Here is a 14265-nt window from a genome sequence, read left to right on the forward strand (position 1 = left end):
TATATATATATATATATATATAATTTGTAAATGTAAATTTTTGGTAAATCTGAAATGTGAAAATCTGAAACTCCTAAGAAGATTTTGGCTGCTGTGTATTAGGAATCTTCCCAGAAGGACAGTGACATCATCTGCATCCAAGGTTGCAGTAGATGTTGTAGGTAAAGCGGTATAATTCTTTTCCTCTCAGATACATTTGACACCTACTAATAGTAAGTCGTTTGTGAAGGTGAAAGGTGGAACAGGCAGTGTAAGCAGACCTTCTATTTTAGTGAAAAGTCGACTGGTATGACACAGCAAGAGGCTGCTGGGCGACTGTTGGGAAATCAGTCATAAAATGAGAGGTATACTCAAATAAAAAAAATCTTCCATAAATGACTTAAAGCAGAACTTTATAAAAAAAACCTACCTTCATCAATGGAAAGCTGTTGGTCCCTTGTTCTTGTCCAGTCGGTCCCAAGCCCCACCGTCTTCTTTTTTTGTCCCAGGTACGGACTGGACACCAGGCAACTATCTTCTGCTTCCTGGTTCTGCTTCCTGTGTTACCTGCACGCAGGAGAATGCATGACACGCTTCCAGAAAATGTAAAAAAAAACTGCCAATCTCTCCGCATGCATGCACTCGCAAAAGGAGCAGCCTTTTTTCTTATTAGTATTGCAGCATGGTAAGATTGTGATAGTTTTAACTACTGTTGTAAAATGCCATTTAAGTTATTGACCTCATTAGATCTAACATTAAAAAGCAATTGGACTCTTGAAGATGTCCCCCTAAAGGCAGGCAAAGGACAAGTAGCCACCAGTCGTGCCTGTGGTATGCTTTCAGATTGATCTTCCAAGCCTTGTTCATCTTGGTAGGGGAGCGGTTTTGCTATTTCATGTCACCAAGTTTCACCCCAAATTTCTGAAACTAAAATTCAAGGACAGAGGTGACTAAGATCTCAGAACAGTTACACAATTATGAGGTACTCCGATCTACCTCTGTAGATTATACCACAGCTCTGCAAATTAGATTTGAGGATTGGGACATAGGAACCAGTTTAGGACATGAAGGGACCTAGGCTAGACTTTCAAGTACTGTCAATTTCATCTATACTCTGCAGTCACAATAAACTTGCTGCACTCAAAGTTTATTTAAAAAACAATAGTTTGCTTTAATGTGTGGCAAATGAAAATTAAAAATGGCTTTTGCACTAAATAGTGCAAGGAGGAAAGATAAGTGCAAAGTACAGAATTCATAGCACTCAGATGGAATTCACCTGGTAAATTCTTAGTGGTAGTTGTGGGGTACTGTACATTTTTTATTTGGGCCAAACTGTTGAGCAGCTGCAGTTGTGACACCATATGTCATACTAACCTGTGTTAACCTATAGTGTTTGCAAAAGTTGTCCTTGTAGAGATGCGCCTATTGCTTACCTCTCGGCTTGATAAGAATAGGGATTACCCGCAGGGGTAATTTAAGAGTTATGGTGGTCTTCCCAGTGTATTCATGAAACCATTAATTAACTATACACTGAACCATTAATTGCCTTAAATGTCTGATTGGGAAAACTGGAAACATACATGGTTTCCAACACCAAACAACATAGGCAATAAACACACTGATACAAAATAATAACTCCAAGAACACTAAGCTGCCACCTAACTGTTTGTTTTTTCCCCAAAAACTGAAAGAGACTGTCAATGCAGCAGCATAATTAGACTGACTTTTAGAAACCCTGGTAGTGCACAATACGCTCTTTCACTGCCAAAAAGTTTATTATTATTGTTTTAGCACAAATATTTTGTGAGTGTGATCTGGGAGAAATATAAACCTCTTCCAATCTGCATCCAAGGTGTTCTTTGACACACCATTAGCCAGAGATGAGCTGCTCTGTGTCTAGTGAGTAGGAATTAGCAAAAATTTACTAGAACTTCCAATGGTTTCGCGAAATTACGGCGAACCGATTTCGCGAAACCATCAAAAGAGTAAATAAAAAAGGAGGATTCCCAGAGCTGCATTCAGCCCTGGGAATCTCCCTGTTTGCAAACCTCAAGGGCACTAGATGTTAATTACCCTCTAGTGCCCCGGGGATCGCACACTTTTCTCAATGAATGCAAAGTATCATTTGTAAGAGATACTTATAATACAATGTCAGGAGGTTTTCCTGTGCTGGGCATCTTCTCAATGATTGCAGCTGTGGCTGCATTCATTGAGAAGAGTGTGCGATCCCCGGGGCATTGGAGGTTAATTATCCTCTAGTGCCCGGGGATGGCAGAGCATGATGCAGGCCTGGAAATCCTTCTGTTCGGTGAGAGCTGGACCTCTCGGTGAATCAGAAGGCTGTTCTCGCTTACATCTTCAGTAAACGAGAAAGGCCCGATTCGCTGCGAGATCGAACTTAATATTCTTGCTCGCTCATCCCTACTAGTGAGGTTATAGGAGTTGGGGATTTAACAACCAAGGTTGCATGTGCTTAAGGTTGAAGTTTGAGGGCTTTCCAGATACAACGATTTGCAGCCAGTGTTTGATACTTCCTGTTATATTATAAAATTAACGTATGTATAACCAAAAAATATTTTTACTATTAGATAAAGTAATCCAGCGTTAAAACACATATCAGGTTGATTTGTCCCTGTCTGTGTTCTAATGAGACTTTTTTCCACTTTCTGTCTTGGAGGCACAACAGAAACTGGGATCTTCCCAAACTAAAGGAAATTTTCATCTTATACAGCTGTCCCTAATAAACAATTTACCTTTACTTCTCTCACTAGTCACAGACACCAAGATATTTGGCAAATCAATACGGAAAAAGTTAACACATTATTACCGAATTTTATGAATGGGTATTACATGTGAATATTTATTTAGTGAATGTATGGAAAATGTTGGGTAAATCTGGCATTTATACTATTATAAATACACACATGAGTTTGCAAACTTTCTGACCCTAATAGTTAACAATTAGTTAACCCTAACAATACTAGAAAGTGACTATCACAAAATTGCTAAGTAGCATATAAATTCAACTAACATCTAAATTTAGTATGTACACACATCAGATATTGCCTGTCTATAATTTCAGAAGGAGGAAATATTGTACAATCTACGGGTGATAAATGCCCACAATTATCCTTTGGACACTACTGAACAAAAACATGTTCAAGAAATACAACAATACCTTATTAGCAACTGGGCTTTTTATATTCTACAGCACAATGCTGACTGCCATGGGTGGGAAAACAGATGAACAGATTTTTTTTTTTGAAGGGGGGGGGGGTTAAAATGAAGGACTTTGAAGGTAAAGACCTGTTTTAGAGGAAATCCAACTCTTCAGTCACCTTCTCACAAAAATCATTTTATTATCTTATAATTTTGCATTTGAATTCATTTATTATCTTTAAACATTGTTGATCTATACAAGTCAAATATGAATTTGCAAATACATATCCTACAAATGACAAAACCGAACAGGAAAATCACAAGTGCCTTTACATAGGTACATAGTGGGTTAGGTTGAAAAAAGACATAAGTCCATCAAGTTCAACCACTAGGGAAATAAACATATCCCAGATATAAAACCCTATGGACATAGTTGGTCCGTAGGAAGGAAAAAAACCCCTGGTACAATTTGCTTCAACAGGGGAAAAAATTCCTTCCCGATTCCATGAGGCAATCGGATGTTCCCTGAATCAACAGTTACTGTTATTTTTACTTTAAAGCCTTTATACCCAGTTATATTCTGTGCTTCTAGAAAAGCATCCAGCTTTTTCTAAAAGCAATTTATAGTAGTTGCTGAAACTTCTTCCTGAGGGAGCCGATTCCACATTTTCACAGACCTTACAGTGAACAATCCCTTCCTTATCTGGAGCTTAAACTTCTTCTCCTCCAGATGCAAAGAGTGCCGTCTTGTTCTTTGTAATGATCTCAAAGTGAATAATGGGGAAGAGAGTTCTCTATATGGACCGTTTATATATTTATACAGGGTGATCATATTCCCCCTTAAACGTCTCTTCTCAAGGGAGAATACATTCAGTTCAGCTAATCTCTCCTCATAGCTGAGCTCCTCCATTCCTTTTATTAATTTAGTTGCCCTTCTCTGCACTCTCTACAATTCCACAATGTCCTTGTTGTGAACTGGTGCCCAAAAATGGACTGCATATTCCAGATGTGGTCTGACCAATGCTTTGTACAGGGGCAGGATAATGTCTCCATCTCTGCAGTCTATTCCTCTTTTATTACAAGAAAGTATTTTTAGTAGCTTTAGATATTGCAGCTTGGTATTGCATGTTGTTATTAGGTCTATGATCTACCAGAACCCCCAGATCCTTTTCCATTTCTGACTCCCCCAAATGTATTCCCCCTAGACAGTATGAAGCATGCATGTTGTTAGCCCCCAAGTGCACAACTTTACATTTATCCATATTAAATGTCATTTGCCACTTCGCTGATCAATCCAACAGTACAATACATATATACTAGTATATAAAATTATTATTATATATTTATAATGGTCCTACAAATGTGTGAATTAGATTTCCAGTTTCTTGATGTATTGCTTTTATAGCAGTGCTGTGTTTGTGATTGGCCTTTTACACAGTGCAGATCGTCCCCTATAGATGTTTCAATGCTTTGGAACTTTCTGATTTATTGGCCAAGAAGTATACAGAATGAGTTGAGCATTGACACCTTCCATTAAAGTTTAGTTTTTTTTTAACTTTTACAGCATAATACAGAGTAGGGACATTCACCATCCATATAACAATCACAGTGCTGCACAGGGAGGATGCTAACTTTTAAAATTACATTCTCCCCTACTGGATAGTCATTGAAGCTGAATTTGGCACAGTTTAATAATGTTGCCTTCCTTTGAATAACAAGAATTAATAAATCCAGTAGGTATTATTATATTAGCTTACTACCATTAATCACCGCCTTCCTCTTACTCTGCAACTTTTTCCTTACTTGGCAAATTCTGCACCAGCCCATTACTTTAATCTCCATAAATTTTACTCTGAACCCACTAGTATGTAATGTTTCTTTGTTTTTGTGCGGTGTCAGCATATTATTTTCTTTTTTAACAGTTTGTATCAGGTCATATATTGATTTTTAAAGCTCCACAGCACACATGTCTTGGAGTATAACCTGATACCTTTGACATTTAGTGATAAAACAGGACCACTGCATATATCTGTATAGTCTGCATTGTAGTACTATGATCAGTTACATCTAGCAAATGATATCACAATAAAGTGTTCCATTAAAAAGCAACTAAATGACATGAATGTGCAAACAGGACACAATGATCACAATTCAGTAAATAGGGGTTCTGTTGTTAAATGCATTACTATTCCCTGATTAACCATTGGGATCTGAAACTCTGTTTTCCCATTTTTATTTATTGATAACACTGCTGAATGAATCCAAATAATTTAACAACCTAATGCATTGCACCGCCTTGGCTCGACTACACTAATCAAAACTGGCTGACAGGAAATGGAATAATTAGCTCTGAGCAAGTGGTGTGCTTACAAATATTCCTGCCTGATATTCAGGTACTGCATACAAATATTTGAGGATTTTGGTTTACATAAAATGAAGTCAGAAAACTGTGTAGTATTAAAAATAATATATCAACATTGTAAATGAATTAAGAATAATACAATACTAATATCATATTTCATGTTGGGTAGTACATGAATTTATTGACATCCAACTCCAAGTGGCATATGCCACAATATTTGCCCATTTGCCCCTTTGTATAGCACCATATAAACGGTGGATACAATATATGTTTTTTTTTCTCCAATAGGTTTAGCAAAGTTTATTCCTGCGCTTTAAAGCTGGCTTATAACCCCAAAGAACTAACACATGATACTATTTGCTCTGCATTGTAATTAATTTGGAATGACAACCAAAAAATCCCATGCCAATGTAGCTGTGGCAGCGCAAAGCACATACTAAAATTGTCGCAGAAGCTATTTTTTTGTTTTCATTGAAGTGCACTGCCAGCCCTATCAAATTGATTGGAATTCCTTAATGCAGAGGGACTCACAAATGAAAATGAAATAACTTGCATGCAATACTACCACAAATGTGAAGGTACCTATGATAGTTAATTTTATGTTCTATATAGAGGGGAACTTCGCTGTGCTTTCCTCCATTGACTTGCATAATGGTCATTCCCAATTGTCATTCATGAATCCACCATAGCAAATTGATGAACAATGTCAGGTGACTGCTGTACACATGTCAGATTTTCGCCCAAGACAAGAATTACTGTACATCTAAGGTCATGAATATCTGACATGTGAATGCAGCCTAAATGTTATTTATCTGTAGTGCTTTTTTTTATAACTTAAAACATTTCCATAGTTAGGTTAGGATCGAAACTAAAAAAACAAATATATATATATATATATATACATATATATGTATGTACAACAATATATTTACAATTTTGTAATTTAAAGAGACCCTGTCATCTTATTATGCACTATTATGCAAGCAGTTAAGCAATGGAAGCATTGGTTATGGAGTCGTCGGGCAGACTATTTACGTTATAAAAATAATTTTGCTGACTTAATGTCAAAATCAAGCTCGATTGTGTTCCTCCAGCAACCTCCACCCCTTGCAAATTGAAGTCAAATGACCTAACACCGAATTCCTAGCAGTTATATTTGCAGAGAAGGGTGGAATGGTTGAGGATCTCCACAATATATATATATATATATATATTCTGTATATATATATCTAAAGGAGTTAGAATTGGTAAGTACAGTTTTAAATTAAACCTATCCCTAACATTTGTATTATGTTTTAGGACTTATGTAGGACATTTTTTTTGTACACCTTCTGAACTGTCCATTTGTCATACTAAGTCATAAACTTTATATTGTCATATATAGTCTAGTTTTTATTCATGCAATTTTTTCTATTTGCATTTTTGCAGGAGGACATTGAATGCCCAACTAAGTTGACTGTTACTAAGGAATCTGCCTTAGATGGATACTTGAAGGATAAATTCTATCAACCAAATGACCTTTCTTCCGATGAGGAGTATGAACTGCCAGAGTCCAGAGCTTCACGTCTAAAAAAATCTGGCATGCAGCGCATTGACAACATCAAGAAAGCATTTTCCAAAGAAAACATGCAAAAGACAAAGCAAAATTTTGGAAAGAAGGTCAATAGGATCCGTACCAGGATAGTAACCCCCGAAAGAAGGGAGAGAATCAGGCAATCTGGCGAGAGAATTAAACAGTCTGGAGAAAGATTCAAACAATCTATAGCAAAAGCAGCACCCAAGAAGGAAACATTTAAAATCAATAAAAAGAAGAAGGATAAAGAAAGGACAAAAGCAGAAGGTCAGGAAGGTGGCAAAGATGATCAAGATGAGGCAATTTCCGAGAGTGAATCCGTGGAACCCATCTCAGAGGTAACCTATACCGAAGTGGTCACTATAAAGAAGAAAAAGAAAAAGAATGGTGAAAAGGCTGAGCTTCTTCCAGCTCAGGATGAAGAAAAGGCAAGCCCTGTCTCAGAAAAGCCTTTACTGAAACTGGAAACAAAATTGGATTCAGATGAAACCCCGCTTGTGGACATCAAACTGTCATAACAGACAACAAGAAAATCCAGGATAGGTTTCTTGGTAGCTCCACCAGTATTATACCTGCAAGGACCTCAAGGACAGCAACACACCATAATTATAGGACCCATTTTACATTCAGTGCTACCTTACTTTATATATTTTCCTTACCAGCAACCAGGAATAGAACACAAGTATGTAACTTGTTCAAAAGGCACCATGTAAATCTGACCATTGAAAGACATTTCAATTATATGTTGACTCCAAAACCAAATATTTAGTTAGTATATTACAATTTCAAAGCTCACAAATATTGTCAGAATTTACATATAGTGATGTAAGGGTAAGTCAAGTGAGTTTAAGTGACTGTAGGCCTGTAAACAGTTTAGAAGTGAACCAAACCTGTTCTTGCTTCAAACATCCCAAAAATTCCCCAAGGTATAATTAGATGTTTGGATTAAACACAGGGGGCAGTTCAGTTCTTTAGTCCACCATCACGTTATTTGTCCTCATTACCTGCACTTTAGTAAATCAGACTCATTGCACTGCAAAGAGAAAGGTTATACTGATGATAAGCTAGAGATATAATAATCTTTACTAGACCAGAATGACCAACCAGTTTAGAACTAGATGTAGTGCGTAAGACTGCAGTATGATGGATGATGGATCTCATAAAGGAACTAATCTATCTGTTCGAGACGTGTTCATTTATGAGTACTGGGACTTTCTAATCATTTATTTTTATTTCCAGAATACAGTGAATGATATAAATATAGGGAGATGTGTGACTGTCTTTTATTATGATCAATTGTGGATTTAATTTATTACACTTTTATGAGGAAAACTATAATGAAATGTGAGCACAGCACATAGAAAAGAAATGAAAATATAGAGCATTTACAACTGTATAAGCAGTAATCATACAGTGAAATGTTCTTTTAAATAGTTGGTGTGAAAAGGTTTCAGGTATTTGTAAGTTATTTTCAAATATTTATGTTGACTGTAAGTGAAAAGGCAATAGTACTGTAATAAATGAGTAAAGGTTGTGAATTCTACAAAATGTATGTTAATCCTGCATAGTACACACCCCCTTTAGGAAAAAATACCAATAATCTTTATTATGTCTTTGTCCTAAAATTATTGTTAGGATAAATCCTATTAGCAAGATAGAACCCGGACATAAATTAGTGTCTAAAAAGATTGCTGAATTGTTTAATCCGGGCATACATGTTTTTGTCAGGGACAGCTCTAGGTGTGGGTGTTTTTTTCTTTCCCCATTTAAATCCCAAATATAATAATTTGTTTATATCATAAAGCAATCAGCAGAAATCTGAGTTATAGTTACCAGTGATGTCATAATTATAAAGAACATTTACCAAATTAGGTTCTGAATACGTGTCCATTGGCAGCACCACTAACCATTACACTAGACATATCACCATGCAGCAATGTCTGACCCAGGTAACACACACATATGCCACTATAACAAAATGACTAACATAAAGAAAGGAAAATAACATAAAAGGGAATGGTCTTAGATGGCACGGATTGGTGGGGGATGGCTTGATTTTACTGATGGTCCAACAGGCAGGAAATGAAGTGGGTTCAATATACCTGCTGCAGCTTATGTGAAAGGGATGGGACTAATCACATGGAAAGGATTCTCCTAAAATACTGAGCAAGACAGGCAAGGCTGGAGTTCAGCATTAATGTGAAAACTAAATTATGCATACAAGTGTCAATTATACAATTGGGACAGCTTTCCATCAAATTGACAACCGGAGGAGAAACCTACGAAGAAATAAATATCACCATATGCAACTTTATACTTAATTTTATAATGGTATTATTGTTTTATTTTGGCTATTCAGCTGAGTGGCAACACAGCCACGTAGCAAATGATTTTTGTGTCTATATTTTTCATGACATCTAGTAGATTGTTTTGTAATGCTAAATCCTGATTGATTTGCTTATCTACTAAACTGCATGAAGAAAAGTCAAAGCTGATCATAGAGGGGAACTAGAGCTATTCATTAGGCAAATACAATTTTTTTAACAAATGGGTGGATTTGTATTCATTTGTTAAACATTTTGTTGCAGCATTTATGGTAGGCATAGGAACTGCCAGAACATAAACAAAAGTTTTTAAAGATCCCACATTACATTCAGCGGGTATACTCATTAAGCAGGAGACAAGCAGATACACTTTAAACATAAATATCTCATTATTTTGTATAGGTCTGGAAATCAGGAGAGAAAGATATGTAGAACTTACCAGTTTCTAGCAAAATGTAATCAATTTAATATTCTTTACACACAAGGGTCAGCGCTAATATTTACCATTCACACATAGTGATTTGGATCATAAACCCAAATGTGTAGTCTGCTTGTTCTTATGTGGTATAGAAGTTATGCAACAAGGCACAAAGGCGTAAAACTGAACAAGTGATTTGGCAAATAAAATGTCAACACACTGTAATAAAGCAAAGGTTGTTTTATATTAATTTGAAATATGTGTTGGTATAATTTGTGGAAATAACACACATCAATTAGCCTGTAATTAACTAGCTTCATTTAGTGAACTAATGTGCTCATAGATGGTGGCAAGGTATAATAACTTAGAGGCTTCATAGTTTATACAAGGCTATAGTACAGTAAGGTTTTGCACCTTGCTTGGACCAATCAAAGTTCTTGCTATTACCATGCTGAATATAGGGATCCATTGGATTCCAGCCATCTGTTGAATATGGTGGTGGTGGCGGGGCTGGAAAAATAGTCTTTCTTTTTGGACTACCACTGCAGTAGTAATGCAGGCAGGGAATATGTACAACTAAGCTACTACAATCTGTTCCTTTTACATTTCTTGACAGGCAGCTAAGAAACCAAACAATTGGTTCTTCTACATTCATATTTCATTTTAGACTCTGAAATACATTTGGTGTGAGATGAAGCAGGCTGTTTGCTATGAATTCATAACTTCATTTTGTTACATGATTATTTTGTGTGCTCAAACTTTGGTATTTTATGTTCTGCTACTAAAATTGATCATTTAAAATGCCAAGCAATAATTCTATACCAGAATAATATATAAATATTTGTAATCTGAAACAAATAATAAATTCACCTCTTTTGAGTTTAATCATTTTATACAAGTCATTTTAATGTTGGTTCTTTATCAAAAACCAGACATGCAATTCACTTCAGCCTGACATTCTGAAAAGACCATCCATCTCAAACATATTGCCATTGTTAGGGAAAACTTGTTTATTAGTGTAAAAGAAATAGTACACTACAATTGTAGCCATACATGGTGACACAAAATAAAGCATGTATAGTACACAGACATCACAAGCTCTGTACACACAAATAATGAACAGCACATTTATTATGAATTCATTCCAGCACACACGTCAGACAAGAATATATAAGTAGCACATAAGAAAAACTGAAGATAATGAGTGCTGACAGAAATAAGGTGACTGTCATTATTAAGCTTCTTCTCAAAATGATAATTACCTGACTGTCACATTGATCAAATGCTTCAATGCTTTCTGACTCACTAATCCAGAACAAGTATGCATATCAGGGGTTTTGATTTCAGTCTGACCTCTACTTCATTGCTTCTTTCTCCCTGGTCAATGACTATGGAAACCAGACAGCCAGACAAACAGCATCATCAGGAAGATGTCAGCAATGGGAGCTTACATATATCCCCTCAATATAGGTTTTCTTTTTTCCAAGTTCTAAATTTATCTGATGATCTAATTCGTTTGGTGTAACACTGAAGAATCCAGCACTGGTAGTTCTCTGCAGTGCTGGAAAATAAGTGAAAATTACGTCTTACCCTGCATAACTCTGACTGCTCACTTTAAAATGCACATGTTCCCAGATTGTGGAGATTACAAGGTTTAAATATTCTTAACAAGTAGGAAAAGAGCTTTAAAATAAGCCATCCCTGACCTATCATTTTGCTTTTAATGTGCCCTTAGGGCCATTTCACACACGTGCATTCCCTTAAATGGCCATTATTGAGTGTTTTACATGTGTTACATTAAAAAAGCTCATTCATTTAAAGTTAATGGGCTGCAAAGCCCCTACTTTGTAAAACAATGCTTGCCAAAGTTTTCCTAACACATAGGACCTAATTTAATAAAGCTCTGTAAGAATGGAAAAGGTAGACTATCATGGTAAAACCTTGGTGATCCCACAAACCTGGAATGGATCTGGTTCATATTGAAAACATTAGTCAATTATAAGCAAATGATTTAAAAGACATCCATTCCAGGTTTTTTGGACCACCCAAGTTCTCCCATAATAGTCTATCTTCACCAGTCCTGGAAAGGGAAAGCTTTAAAAAACTAGGTCGAGTGTGGGAGCTGTTAGTTACAAAACATTTGTAATGCAATGCATTGTGTCAGTGCATTGGAGTTGTTTTTAGAATGAATTGAACTGCACTGCATTACAGGCATTGCTGTGCATTTGGAATGTAAGTTCAGAAATGCATTGATGCAGCGCACACAAGTGAAAAGGCCCTCATCTCTCCACATTCCTCAAAGATCACAAAAAAACTCTATTGTAAGGTTTCAGTTGGTTTAAAAAATCTACTGGTTGTGTAGAAAAGAGAGATGAAAGGTTGTGAAGATGATGCTACAAAAGTATGTAATAAGGACAGAGCAAAACTAATGTCTAAGTTTTACTAAAGCTCTAACAATATCCAGTACTTCCAAGTATGGGGAAACATGCAATTCCCTTTGCCTTCCTCAATTTACAAGCATTCAGTACCTAAATGCAGGGCAGGGTGTGAATAGCCCTGTGTATATTTTGACTTAAAGAAAGTTAACTTGGAAAAGGAATTTCTGGACAGTCAAAATGAAAGCTGAACAAACTGAGATCATTTCCCACTTTGTCACTGGGGGGAGGAACTAAGTATTTGGCATAACCACGCCATATTTTCAGGGGTTGGGGAGGTCATGTTTTAACAAATGTTTCAACAAATGAGCCACCAGAAAACTTGGAATATTGACTTTTTATTAAAGATGTACTTTATTATACTAAGATAACCTGACTATAACTAAAATACCTTATTAACCCCCAACTCACAGGGTCTCATTAACAGAACCAACTTCAAATACTAACATCAATTTTAAGCTGGAAAAATGCTAGAACTGGAATTCAGAGCCTAAAAGAAGTTGCACCTAAAGATCCAACACATATATTTTAACCCCCCTAGCAGTAATCCCAAGTGTGACTTGGGGTGGATTTTCCATGCAAAAATCAGTATTTCTGAGTCACATTCGGGGTACCCTAAAACATAATAATGTTTTACATTGCTCTGTCAGGATCCCCTTCGTCCTGCTCCTCCCATCATCAGCCGCCAACTGCAGAGACGATCTCCGGAGTTTCCCAGGACGTTGGTGCATGCATCGGTGCGGGAGGGAGGAGCAGCGGGTAATTCAAAAAATTTTGTAATACAATTCAATACAAAATAGCTGTATTGAGTCCAATACAAAGAAATCTTCATAAAATATATATGATATATACATTTTATATATATATTATACAAGCTACTGTACAGTTATATTACATGTTTAACTATTAAATTTTTAAAGTTTATTAACAAATTTAATAACTATTGGACATATTTCGGTGAGTTATGGCTAGGAAATATAGGCCTACAATGTAAAATAAATTTCCATGCAAAAAATTGTACCAGTTTTTGCATGGAAATATGGAGAGAATTAGACCGCTAGGGTGGTTAAGGGTAAAAACAAATCTGTTTTGCCCTTAGATGATCCAAATTATCGTGTTGCTATGGTATGCTAGCTAAAAGCAGTTGTGTCTTGATTCCAGGTCTTTGTTATAGAAAGGGCAAGGCAGTGGCCTTTCTGCAGGAAAACATACTTACCTGCCTGTTCACAAAAAAATGCTGAGCACTCAGTGTATGATGCCAGGGATGTGCTGGGTATCATGGCATCCCCTGGGGCACCTGGGACTAAATGAACATGTGCATGGGAGTTACATCATCCCAGCCTGGCCAATCAAGATGGAAGGAGATAAGGACACATGGAAGAGAAGAAGACTTTAGTGGCACCTGCAACACAACAGGAACAGGTAAGCATATTTGAAAAAGTTTTAAAAGAATTTTTATTGCAGAAGAGACATTTCCTGCCCCTTCTGTGACATGGTTTTATAGATGGATTGACCACCATCACAGGCCCAACCTATTAAAGTCTGGAGGAAAAAAGAAAAATGTATACCGCAGTCTGACTCGCCCATTAACAATACAAATATCTTGATGAAAAATTAATGCAACAACTAAATGAAAATATATGTTGTGATATTATATAAGCTTATCAAAACAATCCCATGGTGAATGTATGGCATAATCAGAGGTGCTCCTGAAATGTTAAATTTTATGACCGTTTTAAACAGACAAAATAGTGTTTAAAAGGTATTATAACTATTAATTAAATCTCAAAGTTATATGAGTTAAATCATCTGGCAGTGAAGATGAAGCAGGGGCCCCAAATGCAAAGTATTCCAGCTTCTTGCACCCCTACTGTAATTTTGGGCCCTGGAGAAGGTGGAGGCCCTACTCTCAGGTACTGCTAAGATTGGCTGTGCCAGCTACCCAGGCAGGATAATGGCAACATTTCTTTCCTGGTAATGTGATGAAGCTTTGGACAACTGATTGGCTAGAAGAC

The 14265-nt window shown here is 36.4% G+C and overlaps 1 protein-coding gene across 1 annotated transcript in view; it reads left to right on the forward strand.

Moving 5' to 3' along the window:
- The window catches only part of CAVIN4 (caveolae associated protein 4), a 15064-nt gene extending 4364 nt beyond the window's left edge, over positions 1 to 10700 (forward strand). Inside the window, exon 2 of the mRNA XM_072411890.1 lies at positions 6929 to 10700. Coding sequence (XP_072267991.1) covers positions 6929 to 7591 — 663 coding nt within the window. The 3' untranslated portion in view covers positions 7592 to 10700. The remainder of the gene's footprint in view (positions 1 to 6928) is intronic.
- Positions 10701 to 14265: the final 3565 nt, after the last annotated feature.

Source organism: Pyxicephalus adspersus, chromosome 5, assembly GCF_032062135.1.
Source record: "Pyxicephalus adspersus chromosome 5, UCB_Pads_2.0, whole genome shotgun sequence".
NCBI classification, from domain to species: Eukaryota; Metazoa; Chordata; class Amphibia; order Anura; family Pyxicephalidae; genus Pyxicephalus; species Pyxicephalus adspersus.